General features: G+C 47.6%; 1 protein-coding gene across 1 annotated transcript in view; it reads left to right on the top strand.

The window, feature by feature from the left end:
* Positions 1-18,504, top strand: part of PAPPA (pappalysin 1) — a 239,779-nt gene that overhangs the window by 107,769 nt on the left and 113,506 nt on the right. The window contains exons 8-9 of the mRNA XM_026513725.4: positions 1,907-2,035; positions 7,158-7,249. Coding sequence (XP_026369510.2) covers positions 1,907-2,035; positions 7,158-7,249 — 221 coding nt within the window. The remainder of the gene's footprint in view (positions 1-1,906; positions 2,036-7,157; positions 7,250-18,504) is intronic.

Genomic DNA, 18,504 nt, shown 5'->3' on the forward strand with positions numbered 1-18,504 from the left:
ACAGCCATATTTGTTTAGTGTAAAACATGCCTCCATATTTTAGAGGAGAACGAACATACCACAGAATGCACGTCTTCTTTATCTCGTGCCTCTGTGTGTAACCCGGGAAATCCACCCTCGTCGCCGCCACAGTATTTCAGTTTTAGAAGCACCACCAGAGAATGTATACGTTTGTTAGTCTAGAGGTGGGTAAAATATCTAATAAACATTTTTAAAAAGAAGAAAGAAAGCCCATGTCTACAAATCAGCATCCCAGAAGTTTCCAAGGCAACAGTTACTCTTACATTCATACGAATAATAGTCCAAGATTTGTATGCGTTTTACCTACCGAACTTTGGTTGACAGAACACTGATGGAATCCCCAGGGACTTCTGGTTTACCCCCCCCCCCCATATTGCTTTCTGCTCCAGCACTGCCAAAACAAACTCTCTTTGGGGTAACATCCAGCATTCTCAGGAAGGTTGTATTCCTCACTAGAGTCCTTCAGTGCTCATAAACTCATACTCATCGCTGTGTTGCGAGTCAGGAGACGTTGTCTGCCCATTGCCTCTGCACCTGTTACCTTCTTGGCCTTATCCAGACAGCCGCAGCCCTAACAGCAGCTGAAACAACAGATGGGCAGGAGAACTCGAGGTTTTTTGTCATCATCCTTTTGTTTATGAAACCCCCCCCCAACTCTGGAATCTAATAGGAATTCTCATCATTATCATTTTTGTGGGTTTTTTTTTTCCCATGGTACTTTTTTATTATTAAAAAGTAAATAATTAATGCAGAGGGAGATAAAAAGGGAAATAACATCGCCCTTTGAAAATGGTCAAAGAAGAAATGGGCATTGTGATTTGGTGACGTGGAACTGACACAAATGTGGCTCTGCCTTGGAGGATAATTGGCAGTAGCCAGGTTTGATGGCTGGATGAATTCGAGCAGGGAGCTGAAAGGCGCTGAGGAAGGGGAGGGGGGGATCTGGAGTAAGGTTGAGCGTGAGGAAGTGGGAGCAGACATTGCACTGGGAGGTCTTGAGAGCAGAGGGGAGACGCAGGCTAGGCAAATTGAGAATCTGGCAGTCACCAGTGCCTGCAATTGTAATTTCAGGACAGAATCCCCCCTTGCAAGGGATGAGATTATTAAAACAGGCCTCAACTAGGGATTAGGGGGCTAGAATGCAGGCTGTTACATAGTAGCCTATGATCATAAGCAAGTTGATGAACCTCTCTATGCATCAGATTTATCATCTGTGAAATAAACATGAAAACACTAGTGCCCGTGTAGGGTTGCTTTGATCCTCAAATGAGAAAATACATGCAGTGTGTTTCACCCCAAGCCTGATATTCAGCTATTGGCTGCTGCAGTTGTTACTGTTTTAGTCAAGAGTGAGGGACAGAGAAGAGCACGAGGTGGAGAGGAGGACACTCGCTGGATGTGCGGCATAAGGAAGGGGCTTGCTCATGGGATGGGGTTTCTGTTCAGTGCCTAACATGAGGGGGAAAGATCAGACCAATGCCTAGAGAATCTGGCATGATATTTTCAACTCTGTCTGCTTATCCCATTTCGTTTTCCTGGATGACATTCTCCGAAACACCTTCATTATGAACCACGTACCATCCGGTTCTTATCCACCATGGTTATCATAAAGGTTAAATTAAAGATAAAAGTACCTGGTAATATTCACAGTTGTCTGTCATTTGATGCCAGTCATTATTGCTGTACATTTTGGCGTGGTCCATCCTGCATAGGACAGCTCCTCAACCACAGTAGACAATACAAATTATTGGATAACGTAATGTGCATGCGACTTCAAACGTAAGCAAGGCTGGTAGAACATACTCAAGGGGATCAATTTCGTCTGCCCCCAGCCTTGTGTCTGTGTAGCTGATGGTCTTTGTTAATAGCCTCCTTTGTTTCCCAGGGATCTCAGTCTCGGCAGTCTGTACCAGTACTGGGTCATCAGCATTTCGGGAGGTGAAGAGAGTGAGCCATCGCCTGCTGCCGTATACATCCACGGAAGTGGGTACTGTGGTGATGGCATTATCCAGAAGTAAGTAGATCTAACTAATGAAAGGGGAGGGGGTGATGCTCATGAGGCCTGGTCGGGGTGCTATCCAGAAGAGCTTGTGGGAGACTCTTCAATGTGGGAGCTGTGAGTTCCCAGCAGTCACTAGCAGTCTGTTGATTTGTCTGCAAGTAGTTTGCTGGCCTCAAAGGAAAAGCAGTAATTCTTTTTCAAACATGTATATTTCTCAAGTATGTAATACAATATGTGATTCTGACAGAGCTACCATCGTGCACTTCCTACCGGTAAGCTCTTACTCTTCATCCTTTTATGGCTACTGCAAGGATTCGACTTGTCTTTTCCACTCCAGCCGGCATTCAGTTAACAGGACACAGGGCATTCGGGTCAAAACACTTTTACATTCTTTGCTGGTTAAGCATTTAAATTTGTTAAAACTGCATATTTATTTGTTATTTCTGTTGTATCATCTTGTATGAACAATTTGCAAAATGGGTTAAAGGCTCATAAAAATAACAAAATTTCTAACGCCCTATAATGTCGAAACCATAAATAGTAAACAGTACTCCAGAGTGAATACTGAATGTGACCGTAAATAAGTAGAGGGAGGCAAAGGCACGAGAAAGTGTAAAGACTCCACATGAGCAGCCAAAAAGGAAAAGCATGAGTAGAGAGTACGAAGCCACATGTCTACACTAGTGGATTTTATTGGGTCATCAGTCCATTTAGCACCTTGTCCACAGGGCGAGATATTGCACAACTTTGAAATAGGGGCAAGAAGCCATCAAGACTTTTGCATTGTTTTTAAAAATATATTTTGTTTTGAAGTAAACCTTGAGGGGTGCCTGGGTAGCTCAGTCGGTTAAGCATGTGCCTTCTGCTCAGTTTGTGATCCTGGGGTCCTGGGATTGAGCCCCACATGGGGGTCCTTGCTTGGCAGGGACCCTGCTTCTCCCTCTCCCTCTGCCGCTCCCCCTGCTTGTGCTCTCTCTTTGTCAAATAAGTAAACAAAATCTTAAAAAAATTGGTAAAAGTAAACCTTTGAGTTTTTTTCCCTCCCACACTAGCACAAAAATGTTTTCTGGCTACAAAACAGAATAGTTTTGTCCCGGGAGGTGAAAAAGAGACCAGAAACCGTTCGCAGTTAAGTTGCTTATTGCTGAAATTGTGTTCCTTACTGTTGATGTGGTTGCAAGTTACACTATTGCTAAGAGACTTTTAAAACTATGGGCCGATTTAATGACAAACGTCACACGTAGAGAGGGCAAACCCGCTATTGGCGAAATCCCTTCATTAAATGGCGCTGTTGGGTGTCACATAATATCTGAGCAACGTGGAACTGCCGTGGCTGTTTCTTAGGGGGAGGGGCTCTGTAAAGAGCATTTGTTTCACAGTTGGATGAAACCGCTGATGTGTAGACCATGAATCATAGGTGTAGCACATATGAAAGAGAAGTGCTAGATGAGTCTTCCTTTCAGTTCATCATCGACTCGAGTGCTAGAGGGGAAAAGTGATTTCATTTGGGACCGTTGATTTTGTGGTATGTGATATAAACTGGAAACGTGCTTCGAGATCAAAGGACCAGCCAGGAGCACAGCAGGGATAACCCAGTTGTGCAAGTAAAGCATTTGCTCGTGAATACGCATCCACACAGACGTCAGAAAGCAGTTTGCTTTCTGGTGGTGACTTAGTATGGAAGGAAAGATTGAATGTTGCTGTAGGCTCAGATGACGGCCAGCGTGTTAGTCTTTTCAATTGGCTGTGCAGAAACATAGTATGTACAAGTTTCTGCTACCCCATAGCCTGAAGCATATAAGCTGTTATAAGAAAGGTACTAACTCAAGTTTTGGGGATAAGAAAGGGCTTTTTCTTTTAATGTTAGCACTGGCAAGGCCGGTAATGATTATTTGCACAATTTCAAGAGGCTTGCTCAGGTGACGTATCTCGGGGGTATATATTCATGTCTTCACTGTCCTGCAACTATAATTTGAAAGCTGACTTGTCAAGATTTTAATATTGAGGAGATCACGTAAGGACTTTTAAGTGTGGAGTTATGGTGCAAACCACCTGATTGCCAAGAATTTGACTTGTCAAGCATGGAAGATAAAGGTCCTCATTTGTCAGAGAATGAAACTCATGATGTGCTGTTGGGTGTGTTTAAAATCCTATCCAAACGCAGCAACCCAACATGAAGTTTCCAGTGCTTAATGTAACACAACTGGGGAAAGGGAAGCCATTCACCATTCTCTCCCACATTAAGACATCAACTTCAGGCTCTTGACACAGCTGTTGTCTGATGGAATACTGAGCAACTGAGCAAGGCAGTCTCCAGGGAGAGTGCCCCATCATTTGTGGGTCCAAGATGGAGCTGCGTATCTAGAAGATCCAGGAAACACTTGCGGTCATTGCTGACAACCCATAATTGTGATTTGGGATTTTCTAATTTAGCACAAAGAATTAAAAAAAAAAAAAAAACTCGCCAGATGTGGAACCTGACCGACAACTCTGTCCATTTCGGAGCCAGATAGAGCTGCATTGGTAAAACGCTGCGAACAATAGCATTTCTCTTGCTGATCTAAAACTATTATTTTTTATTTTATTATTATTAATATAAGTAGTGTTTTCAGTAATGTTTTTTAGTATTTTTACCTAGGATGGGTATCCTACACAGACATCACTCAAGTTACCAAATAGTTGTTGACATGCTTTGTAGAAAACCAAATGCAGCTTACGGATGGTTCCCTAGGAAAAAACAAACAAAAACTTTGAGGAAAAGGAGGAATGTCATCCTAGCTAATTGGATTTTTCATGGGATGATACGTGCTGATTCGCTATATACATTTAAGGGAATTTACAAAGATATTCAGATAGGCTCAACACTTAATGAGGCCCCAATGGATGAAAGCATATAATGATATTATTCATAAGTATTTATTGAGCTTCCCCTATGCACGAGCATTGGGCTACACCATTATCTCCTTGGGTCCTTCTGACAACCGTATGAAATAGGTTCTTTACAGCAACTTCACAGAAGCAGCAGCTGATGTACAAAGACGGACGTGACCTTCTCGAGCCTACACACCCAGTAAAGGGCGGAACCAAGATGCGAACCCAGGGCCCGTGTTCTCATTTGGATTCGCCGTCGCCTTGCTGTGTCACCACCAGCCCTGCAAGACGAATGAGTGAGGGAGTAGCTACGTGCTCTCTGCTGTATCCCAGGCACTGTGCCAGGCATTGTGGGGTTAGGATGACAAAGACTGTCTTTCCTTCGACATCTGAAAGCCCAGTATAGGGGGCTGTCAGGTAAACGGGCAGAGGTGGTCAGCGTGACAAGTGCTGTGATAGATGCAGCCTGGTGTCTTTGGACACAGAGAAGACGGCCACTCTCTCCAGCTTGGGAGGTCAAAGGAGGTTTCTCGGAAGCTCTCTGTGTAATGACGGATCTGCCATGCCTAGAAGATATTTGTGGTGACATTAATGTTTTGCTTAAACCAGTAGAACATAGTGTTTGGGTGGTGAGGGAAGGCGGGTTACATGTGTTCTTTGTGGCTTTGGGAAACCAGCCCAGGTTAAAAAAAAAAAAAAAAAAAAAAAAAACCTCTCCCTAGATAACCCATGAGATAGCTATGAACACAAGGCTATCACCAATTTCCAGCACTCGAGATTCACTGGCAGAGATTGGAAATATGGGCCCAGCTAGGAACGTGGACTTCTCTCCTCCTCAGCTCGTGCATTCGTAGACAGGAGAGAACTTGAGAGGCTCTTCAGAAATCCATGCAGTGGCCCAGCCGTCTCAAGGATGGATTGCAAGGCACCGTCCTGCCACTTTGACACTTCCTAAAAGCAACAGGCATCGCCCAGTGTTAACGGCCCGGGCGAAAGGAAAAGTCTGAGGCCTCTCCCATGCTTTGACAGGTCCCAGCTGGTCTCTGGGGAGGGAGGGACAGCTGCCGCACACTCTGCAGAGACCTCCCAGGACTGGTGGGAACAGGAACCCTGCTCCCCTGAGCATCTACTATCTGTCATGCGCCGTGCCAGCCATGTTAACGTTCCATCCCGTTCTAGCGCCAGCTCTGAGGAGCGGGTATGGTTATCTCCATTTGAACCTGTGGGAACACGGACACTCGGCATCTGGAATCATGTGGTGCAGTGGATTCTTCTGCAGTGATGGAAGGATGTTCTGTGCTGTCCAGTCCAGTGGCCACTAGCTACATACCACCTGCAGCTATCGAGGGCTTAACATGTGGCCACTGTGACTAAGGAATAGCATTTTAAATTATTTTTAGTCTTTATTGATTTAAATGGTCCCATCAAGATTAGGAGACTCGTCTGAGATCACACAGCTGGTTTGGAGTAAGAGGCTCTAAACCCAAGTGTTCTGTTTCTCAAAGGATGGGAGTTTTCCAGGTGGTGATAATCCATTCAGTGTTTCAGCTCCTCCTCCTCGTCTCCTCAGTCCAGCATTGCTCAGTTTCTGTCCATCCCACCCTGAGGTGATAGAAATAATTCCTAAAAAATAAAACGAAACGAACAAACAAGAGGAGACACTTTTATTTTCTAGCAGCATAGTTCCCATGGGTCTTGGAGTTCCTCACACCGTGAAATGACACGCCGGATGGAGAGAGCAATATTTTCTAGTGAAAGGAAGACCAGACCCAAGCATGTGACTGGGAAAAAAAAAAAAAAAAGTCTTTATTTTTAAGTTCACGGTTGGGGGGAGCGTGGGGAACAGGGAGGAGGGTAAGGTAGGGCATAGTGAAGAACAGAATTGATATTTCAGAAGCTCAGAAATTTCCTTCCAATCCACCATTTTAAAATGGTGGCGAGATCTTCCAGACATGGGAGCAAGGTCGGTTCCTTCATCCCTTCATCCATTCCTTTCTCCCATCTGGCTTAAGTGACAAGATCTCGGAGAACAGGTTTGAAGCAGGAACTCTGCTTTGCTGTGGGAAGCACAAAATAAGGCAAAGGTAATAGGGTCTTACACACGTGTATCTGTATACATCTCTGAGGAAGAAGAAATGGACACTCAGGGTCAGGGACTAGCCTGAGGCCTCTTGGAAAGTTCACGGCCTGGGGAGGGACTCTCCTGGGGGCGCTGTGGTTCTGAAGGTGCTCTGATAAATCTCTCTTCTGTTTCCGTCTGCAGGAGCCAAGGTGAAGAGTGCGATGACATGAATAAGCTCAGTGGTGACGGCTGCTCCCTCTTCTGCCGACGGGAAGACTCCTTCAATTGCATCGGTAAGTCCGTGTCACTTCTTGGGGCTTAGCTGGAGAAGGGGACTCTGCAGGCCAGTCAGGTCAGTAACACAGTAGTGAGGACTAATGCTGATTTACTCCTTCGTATTACAAACATTCGCTGATTGCCTCCTGTGGGCCAGACCGTGTTTGAGGCACCCGGGAACACAGCAATGGGAAACACACAAAAACGGCCCAATGCTCCTGCCCGCAAGGAGCTTCTGTTCCCTCCCGTGCGTGACAGCACCACTGCTGGTGACTCCTTTCCAAGCTAGCTGCTTCCTGCGGTACCTCATTGCTCTTCTTCACGCCAGCTCTCCAGAAGGGTGATGAGTATAGACTTTTCAGGCTTGTATTCTCGCTTTAGAGATGAGAAAAATCAAGAGCCAGAGAGATGATGAAAGTGGTGTGGAATCTCATGGGTTAGAAGTGATTGGAGACAGAACCAGGGCTTGAACCTGGTTCTTCAGCACGAGCCGAGCTCCTCGTGCTGCGCAACCTCCAGCCAAGATCTGGGAACCCCGGCAGTCCCCTTTGCACACTCAGAAGCTCGGGCCGTCTCTCTGACGCGAGGGTGGAGGAAGAGCAGACCAGCTTGTGTTTAGAAAGCAAACGTCCTTTCCCACCTTTACCGAGTCCGATGGGAAATTTGTTTTCCTCTGGCTTCTCCAGGAGTCTGGCTGATCTTGTTGTTACAGCCCCACTTGGGAGGCCCTGGCCAGCCCGGGGCTGGTAAACAGACAGGGCTTGGGGGGCAGGGATGGAATTTTGAGCTGGCTCAGATGAGATCATACTTCCTTTAAGATGCAAATCGATACCTGAAGATCAAAGGTCCCCCGGCTAATCCCCTGGGCTGGAGGTGAGAACTAATCACAATTCATTTGCAAGTACAAAGACAGAGGTGCTCTGTCTGGAGAGGGAAGGGGCAGCTTGCTAAGGGGATGAGAACATTGGTGGGAAGATTGCACACTGAAAGGCAATTTTCTAGGAAGACGAAAGGGAAGGAAATGTCATCACATTCTCGCCGTGCATTACAGGGACACATTTATTTTTTTAATGTTTTTTAAATTATATTATGTTAGACACCATACAGTACATCCCTGGTTTCTGATGTAAAGTTCGATGATTCATTAGTCGTGTATAACACCCAGTGCACCATGCAATACGTACAGGGACACATTTAGACCTTCCTTCTCCTGGGAGATTGTGAGCGCTGTGAGCTCTTCACCATGTATCCTTCACCCTTAGTCCATCCTCAGCACGCAGGGATTGAGCACCTACTGTCTCCTTGGCACTAAGTGGGGGCTCAGCAACACAATAAGAGGTGTCCCACAGCTAACCGTGGATGGAAGAAAGGAACACGTGGAGGAAGGAAAGACAGAAGGAGAATTTCCAGGCAGAGTGACAGAAGGGTTTTTAAATGACAGAAGGGTGTTTTCTTTGCTCTGTTGATTTGAGCATGGTCCCTGGTAAAAACTTGATGTTAGCCTAGTGGTGCGGCAGTAGGAGCCCGGGCTGAAAATTAGGAAAACCAGGCTCTAGTCCTCACTGTGCTGAGAACTTGCCGCATAGCACTGGCCAAGTCGCTTCCCTAGTCTGGGCCTCAGTTTACCTGGTGTAAATTTCAAAGGATTAGGTTAGGTGGTCTCTAAAGGCCTTACCTGCACTTGACTTGTGCTATTTCCAAGCTGTGTGACTCTTTCCCATGCCCATGAGCTACTTGCCTTTGTCGTTGTCCTCGTGACACCCAGCATCATTCCCAGATCATGCTGGAGAATATCCACCTGTTTTGCTCCCACTAAGGTGGCGTGTAACTTAAGTGCTTCTGGAAGGAAGGGAGGATGTGGTGGTGAAAGTAGGATATGGGACCCTAAAAGAGGTGCTCGGGTGGCCCTGACGCCCACATTCTGGGGTGCTTTGGCACTATGCAGCAATACACAAAAACGAGGTAGCCTCCTACAGATAGAATCTCATCATCCACGGACGAGATCTGCAAACTACAGGCCACTGGCCAGAACTGGCCTGCTGCCTCTACTGGAACGTAAAGTCCTGCCGGAACACGGCATACTCGTTACTTTACGTATTGTCTACGGCTGCTTTCCTGCTACAAATTACTGAGTGGGTACAGCAGAGACCCTGTGACCCAAAGAGCCTAAACTATTTACTAATCTGGCCTTTGCTGACCCCTGGCCCATGGATTTGAAGTCTATGATATTCTTGGTTACGGGAGTCTGGTGCAGAGAGGAGGTGACAGCTGTGACATGGTTCGCCATTTCTAAGAAAAAGAACTGAATTTGAAGCACACAGTGGGAGGGCCTGGGAGACTCTTAGAAATAGCCCTGGACAGGGAGTCCAGTCCTGGCGGGCCTTCCCCACCCGCCTTGGGCCTAACTTCCCGCCTCTGCTTTAGCCAGAATGACTGTTTTGGACTAGATCAGTGATTTTCATACTGTGTTAACTGAGATGCTTAAGGGGAAAGAGGTGAAGACAGGGAGGTGCCAAGAAGGCGAGCTCCGGACCCTCATAGGTCCACTTTATACACTGTTTCTCTACTAGATTCTCAGTATTCTGCTGGTGACGGTAATGTTTATTAAACCTCCATGATGTATCGAGCACATTTATAAACTCTCATTTTCCTAACAATCTTTTACGGTCCTGCTTTTACACAAGAGAAAGCTGAAGCATGAGAGGTGAACCAAGGATATGCAGTTTAAATGGTAAAACCAGGACGCAAACCCAGAGTCTGACTTCAGACGGTGGTCTTGTAGGGCTTTGAGGGTGAGTGAGGACCACACTGCTGTAGACCAGTTCGTCTAGTGAATTAATGGGCAGGAATACAACACATCAGTGGTGTGGATGACATCCAGGGACGACTCTGTGTTACCTGGTATGTTGAGTATGGTTTGTGTTAGAGGAACAACCTCAGCTACACCTCCACCCTCAGCAGTTAGCATTCCATGGTAGAGACTCAGTGAGACACAGGACATTCCAAGAATTAAGGAGTCTATCCGGAGATCCCAACTCCCAGGACCTACATTCCAAGGACAAGCTCCATGTCTTTGAATCTAGAAAACCGTCTTCCCTTAAGAACAGCTGAAGAACAGAAAGTGAGTCTTTGGCTCTCCCTAGATGCAGGCTCGGTGAGTCAGAGAAATGGCACTGGGCTGTGGGAGGCTTTGCTGAGGTGGACTGGATTCATCATTGTATTTGTCAAGACAGTGGCCAAGAGAACAGGCTTGAGTGAGACTGACCTGGGCTCACACCATGGCTTAGACATGCGACCTTAGCTAAACGTCAGCGTTCTCTTCCAGAAAATGGTGAGAGTCCTGGGACTCAACTGTGGAAGATATTTATCAATAATTTTGGAAACTTATTCTCTGAATCTCCTTCCTAGATTTAGGAAATAACTCTCCTTGAAATAATAATGGTGAGGCAGAGCCCAAGCCCTCTACAGAGGTTGAAAATCTAGGTCTCCTTCCCTGACTCCCCTTGACAGCTTGAGTATGGGCACAAGAGCCACACTTTCACCCAGTCATTTTGATAAGAATGGCTACAATCCCTGTGTTTCCTAAGTACCAGTGACAGCATGTGGAATTGGTGCAAAAGTGACCATGTGCTAATGTCTTCACAAGACCCGTCCTGGGATCTAATCTTGAGCTTAGAGTTGGGCCTCGGAGTGTGCAAGCCTGGCTCCCCAGCCCTCCCAGAAAGTGTTCTATAGTGATCCAGTATTCTCGGAATAGATTTTGTTTGCTTGCTTGTTTTGCTTAAGTTGGCCGAAGTTGGTTTCTGTTGATGGTCACTTAGAATCCTGACTGAAAATTGTTGTCATAAGATACTATGAGGCTTAGCCCCGTTCTTAGTGCGTTGGGTGTGCCTGATGTATATTAACGGTTACTTAGCTCAGTTTGGGGGCGTGGGGGTAGGGGATGAGTATCATCAACAACCACCATTTATGGTCACCCGTTAGGTGGTATGTCTGTGTCATGCCCCTTTCCTTGGTGTGAGCCTATGAGAGGACTCTTCTATCCAGGTGAGGAATCTAAGACCTATTATGATGTCTTAACCTGGCCAAGGTAACACAGCTCGTAGAGGTGTGATCCCATCTCAGACTGAGTAGACACCCCCTGCTTTTTCTACTCTACTACTCTTCCCCCCATCTGAATGAATGACTTCTTCTCTCCTTCCTTCCTCCCTCCCTTCCTTCCTTCCTTCCTTCCTTCCTTCCTTCCTTCCTTCCTTCCCTCCCTCCCTCCCTCCTTCCCTCCTTCCTTTCCTTTCTTCTTTCCTTCTTCCTTCCTTTCTCTTCTTCTTCATTATTTTTTTGTCACCAACCATTTAGCTGGGCCAGTGTTTTCCCTGGGTTTGGTAACTCCAGTGTGAGGGTGGGTGACAGGTTTATGGTGGCATTCCCATTCACTTTTCAGAAGCCCACACATCCCAAGGTGCCAATGTGTTATTGTGCAACACCCCGGGACTTCCCTTTCCCACTTTCCCACCCCAGCGCCCTCATCCCCCAGCACATAATAAGTTGCTTGTTAAAAGGAACACCACCCACAAGACCTCTTAGGCAATGCAGACTGCATCCCCAGCAATGTGGAAATTATCTTGTCCTTTTTCCCCCTTTAAAAAAAAAAAAAAAAAACATACACCAGGCCTTCGGTTTCAGTTAAAAAATGCGGTATCAGTAAAATGATAACTCCCCACCGCGCACCCCCACCCCAGCAGACACTGGCTGGAGGCATTGTTCGGCAGCACTGGGAATTCTGTTCCTACAGACTGAGTCATAAACTACAGCCAGGCTGCTGATAAAAGCTGAAGGAGGGAAGGTAATGCTCAAATTAGACAAAATGTGAAGCATCCCCGAGAGGGGCTCTAGCTAGTGACACGTCGCAAGCCAGTGCTGGAAATGAGCTACCTTCTGAGATGACACACTGTCCCCTACAGGAGATGCAATTGTGGAGGAGTCCTCCTGCTCCGTGTGGACTAACCACCCTGTGTCCTTCAGGATGGCTGGTCCCAGGGAGGGGTTTAGGTATGGGGGCCTGGGCTGCAGCTCAGCATCCAGGAGCCTCAGTTTCCCCCTCTGTGACATAGGAGTGATTGGACTGAAGACTGTAAGGCTTCTTTCCCTGTCTGACACTGGGGCAGCCTCCCTGTGTCATTTACTTAAAGGTTTTGAGGTTTCAAATCCTATTCGATGCTGATACACAGTTAGGAAAAAAGGAAATGGACCCCCACGTTGTCATTCCTGTGTGTCTCTTTTTCTCGCTCCTTCCTGACTCCTCTCCTTCCCACCATTCCGGGACTGCCGTGAGCATGACGTTGTCTCTGGTCCCTGACATAGCATCTCCAGCCCTGTCCCAGAGCCAGGGCCAGTAACTCAATTATCCGGGAGGCAGCTGAGGGGAAGGAGGGGAGATCAATCCTCCTCCCCCGCTCCAAGTCCCTGGGAGGGGTGGGGGTCACAGAGCCTTGTGGCCCCTGTGTCAGGTTGCCCTGGCCTGCTCTGAGCCAAGGCGAAAAAGGAAAACAAGAAGATGAATCGCCACGTCTTCTTGGTGGATGTTCTAATGATACTTAAGAACAACAGTGACTGAAAAGAAAAACAGCATCTGGTTGGGGGGAGGGGAAGGGGAAGGGGGAGTCAGAATGGGCTCTGCTGGGAGTTGCATTTGTTATTATTTTTCTTTCTAACAAAGTGAAATCATAATCAGACAATCCACCTCTCCCCTTACGAAAAAAAATTAGAATTAAAAAAACAAAACCTTCTCCTGGATGTGGGCATTCCTTCAGACGTCCCTCTGTGGGAAGCATAACTTTCACCAAATGACCTTCCTGAAATAAAGCTTCTTTTGACTTGAAGACTTGCCTTGAAAAGAAGAGAAATATTAGCAGTGGTCGCGGTGGCGGTGGTGATCAAGGCGTGAAGGCGGTCACCTGTCAGCTAGGCTGGGTGGCGTGACGACGTGTGGCACCGTGATTAAGAACGTGGATTCTGGGGGTGCCTGGGTGGTACAGTCGGTTAAACCTCCGACTCTTGGTTTCAGCCCAGGTCGTGGTTTCGGGGTCGTGGGATGGAGCCCCATGTCGGGCTCTGCGTTCAGCACGGAGTCTGCTTGAGATTTTTCTCTCCCTCTCCCTCTGCCACTTGTGCACTCTCTCTCTCTCTCTCAAATAAATACATAAATCTTAAGAACATGATGATTCTGGATGGCAAGCCTGGCTCAGCCACTTTGTAGTCTGAACTTCAGTTTTCTCATCAGTAAAATGGGTTAGTAATAGATCCTACCTCTTAGGGTTGTTGTGAGGGTGATATGCGGGTATATATGTAAAACATTTTGACACAGTGGCACCTGGGAAGTGTTGCATGTGTGTTTGCTATTACTGTATTCTTATCATTGTTATTAATGTCACTGATTCAAAAGTCGTATCCATCCATCCAGGAATCCTATGGGATGAATGATGTTACTATCCCAGTTGCCTACCAGAGGTCATCGGAGGTTCAGAGAGGTTAAGTAACTTGCCCAAAGTCCCACAGTCAGAAATAGCAGAGGAGGGGTTCACAGTCCCCCGGGCAGGGTCTGCACACTGAACCATGAAGTCCTGTCATTTTGTAGGTACCCAACTGTACCGGCTTCTGTGCTGAGAACCCTCTTCTCAAATGATTTCGTTCATTTTCCCATCAACTCTGCATATTCACACTCATAATGCCCATTTTGCCGGTGAGGAAACAGAGGTGCCGAGAGAATTTCAGTGGCTTGACCTAAGTACCCCAGTCAGGTGGACCGGAAAAGGAGACTTCAGACCCCTTCTGCCTGCCTCTAAAGACCACGTCCAGTATCCGGACGAGCTCCCAAGAAACAGTAGACAGCTTTCTCTTTCTCACTTTTTCTGCTTTGGTGCCATTGGCGCACAGCAGGAAGTGAAAGTGAATGCGTAGGTCCTTCTGTGCCTTTTTCATGAGTCATGAAAACTACAACTTTCAGTTATTATCACCCTATAAACATTCCACTGCATAAACCCCCTGCCCCCGACAAAGGGCCCTCCTGTGTTTCAGGCTATATTTTCATTTTTAAGAGCTCACCCTCCATGGGACAGTAGCCACATTGTTTTTTAGCTTCGGAGGACTTTGACATTTAATCCTGTTGTCATGGCAATGTGGTAGCAGCAGAGGGGCCCGAGTTCAAATGTCTAGTGGTTGTAATGACTCCCTGGGTCATCCTGGGCATCTCCCATCCTCTGTCTGGGTCTCAGTGTCCTCTCTGGAAAATGGGCATGATTGCAACCCCCCAGTTGTGTTTAGAGGAAGACGGGACATCACCATATGGTATGTAGCATGATGCCTGGCCGTTAGTGGACAGTTCACAATGTCAGTTCCTGCCACGTTGCCTTCCCCTTCCTTACTCCCATGTCAGTAGTGACTGATACAAAGGCCTCCAGTCCATCCCCGGGGCGGGGTGGGGGGGGTGGTCCTGAGCCTGAGCCTGCGGTAAAAATGCGGTGGTCCCTGGTGCAAAGTGACTGCCCCCTTGATCTCAGCTTCCCCAGCTATCAGGTGATGGGGTGGGCCAGATGAGCTCCCAGGGCCCTTTCAACTCTGACTTCCAGAATTTAAATCCCAGATCATTATTGTTTTTAAACTGTGCATTTTAAAAGAAATGAGGGCTTGGGGAGGAGAAAGGAATTCCTTTAACCCACAGGGTCAAAGGGGGTCACTGAGGGGACAAAGGAGCAGGAAAGGGAGGCGATGGGGCGGAAGGCTGCCGCGAGGGGCAGGACCGAAGATCTGAAGTCCTCAACCGGGAGGTCTGATGGATGCATTCAAACACCCCAAGTCGAGTCAGCACCGGTTAGGATCAAGCTGGCCGGCCAGCCTCAGACCTCAGCTCACCACCTCCTTCAGAAACCCGGGAGGCCTACCCCACAGAGAGGCCAGGCTGGAATGAAAAGAAACAGGAGGGCTCTGACGCCAGAAGGGAGGAATTCAAGCCCTCAGCCCAGGTCGGCTTCCTGACTCGCAGGGAGGGGTCAGGCTCAGAAGGGCTTGGAGCTTGCCTGAATTTGAGGAATCAACACCACACTTTGATGTGTGCCTTTGAAAGGCAGCCTGACTCCAAGGCAGGTGAATCTGGGCAGCCAAGAACAAGGGCTTCTTTATGGCCTTTCAAGTGACCAGAGACCTGCCTCACCTCCGTGTGCCTCACTGTGCGTCTGTGCCGCCATCGTGGCCGAGGTAGCCGGGGAGAGAGAGAGGCCTGGGGGCCGGGTGTCGGGGCATTTTCCTAGCTGCTGGCTCTCTGCTCTTTCTTGGGGACCATGTTGTGTTGGAAGAGACACTTAATATTCATGAGCTGTGATCTCCACTTGAAGGGAGTGCCCTGGGGGAAATTGAAATATTAAGCAAGTGAGGGATATAGACCTAATTGTATCCTCCTTTTCTTTTTGGACAGAGAAGTAATGTGCTTAAAATAAAATGATGGATGGGCAGTCAGGATTGTGTGAAAACCCCAGCGCTGTAGCCTGCAGAATAAATCAGCTCTAACATATGCAGTCAGAACCAGGCAGAAGACGGAGCAAACTGGCAGCCGGGTCCCGTCGTGTCATTCATTCACACATTTCTTGATGCCTGCTGTGTGCCTAGCCCAGTGTTAGTTGCAAGGGGACAAGGAAGCAGTGAGCAAGGAAGGCCGGGGAAATGACACTAATAATTATTTGAATGTAACTGTTGAAAGTGCCAGTAAGTGGACATGCTTGAAAGTATGTAAGTGAAGGGTCTCCTTTACACCTGATGGGAGTCGGGAAGGGCCTCCTTGAGAACGCCTACCTTTAAGCTCAGACTTGAAGGTCGAATGGGAAGTAGACCAATTAGGGAGATAAGGAGCACGGTAATGGAGTAAGGATTTGCAAGAAGTTCAGACTATTAAATCCTCAAGGCAGGCCAGGGCTTGGGGGGGTGGGGGGTCAGAGAAAGGCAGCATGGCCAGACTGGAGTGAAGGAGGGAGGTGAGGCTGAAGCCTTGCAGGTTCGCATCCTTTAGGCCCCTGAAGACCTCGGGGAGGCTGTTGTTCCTGGTATGACATCCCGTGCCAAGCCCTGCACCAGGCACAATAGGCAAGTGCATGCTTGCTTAGATCAGGGGTCAGCGAGCTGCTGCCCTTGGCCCAACCCAGCCCGCTGCCCATCTGGGTACACATCGTTTCATTGAAACCCACATGTGCTCCTTGGTTTTGATATTTGCCAATACAAAGACAGAGTTGAGTAGTTCCAGCGGAGACCTTGGAGGGCCCACGAGGCCAAAATATTTACTGTCTGGCCCTGTCCAGAAAAAGTTACAACTTAGCACTGGCATAGAGGAATGAGTATATAGGCGGGTAAAAGAATAGCCAGTTAGGGAAATCAAGGCACAGGAGAGATGAAGAGGTGAAGGTATTACCTTATGCATCTTGCTCCTGGGCCTGTAGAAGCTTAGCTGTAACTGTATTGATCCCCCACATTTTCCCATTACACACTGGTTTCCCTTACCCTTCATGGGAGAAGTTGGCGTGTCCATGCCTATGTGCCCAGCTTTCACTCTGTGGCAGAAAAGAGGCCCCAGAGGAGCCCAAACTGCTCACCACCTAAAGGCAGTCCTGGACCCCCCCCCCCCGCCCCCACCCCGGGGCTGCAGAATGGAGCGTGTGGATATTTACAGAGAACCTACTACGTGGTCTCATTTCAAAGCCACAGCACCCCCGGCAACCAGGCATTATTATCACCACTTTCCAAATGACACAACAGAGCCCCCAAATGTTTAAGTGACTTTTGAGAAAGTGGCCTTCATTCAGTAAATATTTATTGAGCTGGAAAACCACCACGCAGGGAAACAAACCTTCCGGAGCGCTGCGTCCCATGGCTGCTGGTGGCCTCACAGCGTACTTAACCTCCTCTTTGGATCTCCAGGAGGCTGGGGGGGGGGGGCGGGGGTTGGTGGCGGGAATTGTCCCCATTCTACACAAGGAGAAACTGAAGCTCGGGGACATGAAGTGACTTATCCGAAGCTGGTGATTTAAAGAGCAGAGCTGTGATTCGAGCCAAGATCTGACCAGCTCTACACGTAGAGGGGCTGGGGCTCTCCTCCAAAACACCAGACTTGCCGAACAAGCAGGAGTGATGAGATATAAATGTATATTTCTGCTCTTTTTCCGTCTCACCGTCCCCGACAGTAGAGATTGTAGTAGAAATAGCTCATGATTAATTTTATTCGTTTCATTAATTTAATGCTTTTTCTCTATTAACTCCTTTGATTAATTGCATTGACCCTCTGTGGTGGTTTTAATATTATGCCAGCGAAAGATGGCTGGATAAGAAAAAGGCACAGAGATGTTAAGTAATTTACTCGAGGCTTCCAGGAAGGGGAAGTCGGGCTCTTAAGCCCTCGGGCTGAACTATTAATTTACGCTACCATTTGATCATTAAGGTTATCTAATAAAATGTGTCCTCTCAAGAGCTGAACAGCCTGCCCGCAAACAGATAATGAGGAGAAACAATGCGCGGTGCAAAGGAATCTTCACATAACAAAAGGATCCCAGGGTCTCTTCAAGAAACACTGTCTGAAGTGTTTGTTTACAGATCATTAAATACTTAGCAGAGGGAGAAACTGAAGGCGACTTTCTTTTGGCTGCTACTGATTCAGTACCGAGAAGAAATTAAGATAAAGCAAACCTGAAATTATCATAATTTTTAAGGGATTGGGTTTTCAATTTTCATTTGCCAGACAGAAGGATAAAACACTCCATACACGGGGTCTGCAGCCCTGCTCACCAGGGCTAACCTTAGCCTACTACCCCCAACCAGGCAGCAGCCATGGGGGTCCTGCAAAGACAGCTGGAAGCCAGTGGGATCAATCTCACATTCGCAGTGTTTTTGTTTTTGGTTTTTTGGGTTTTTTTGGTCTGTATTAAGCGCCCGCTGCATGCAAAGCTTTGTGCTAGGAAGGACGCAGATGGGAATGACTTCAGAAGACAGTGTCCCTAAGGACGTGCAGGGACTGGTGGGAGGGGACCGCAGGAGGAATTTGAAAGCCCCCTGGTGGGGGGGGGTGAGTCTGTGAAGGCTTCCTGAACACCTGGGCTCAGTAAGACCAGGTGCAGAGCTCTGCCGCTATAAAGGTCCAGAATGAGGGTTCTTTTGCGGGGTGCAGTGAGTACAGCGGTTCCAAAAGCTACTGGGGGAAGTCACAAGATAGGTGGGTGTCTGGGTGATTGTGCAGCAAGGC

The sequence above is a fragment of the Ursus arctos genome, unplaced genomic scaffold (genome assembly GCF_023065955.2).
Source record: "Ursus arctos isolate Adak ecotype North America unplaced genomic scaffold, UrsArc2.0 scaffold_18, whole genome shotgun sequence".
Taxonomy (NCBI): domain Eukaryota; kingdom Metazoa; phylum Chordata; class Mammalia; order Carnivora; family Ursidae; genus Ursus; species Ursus arctos.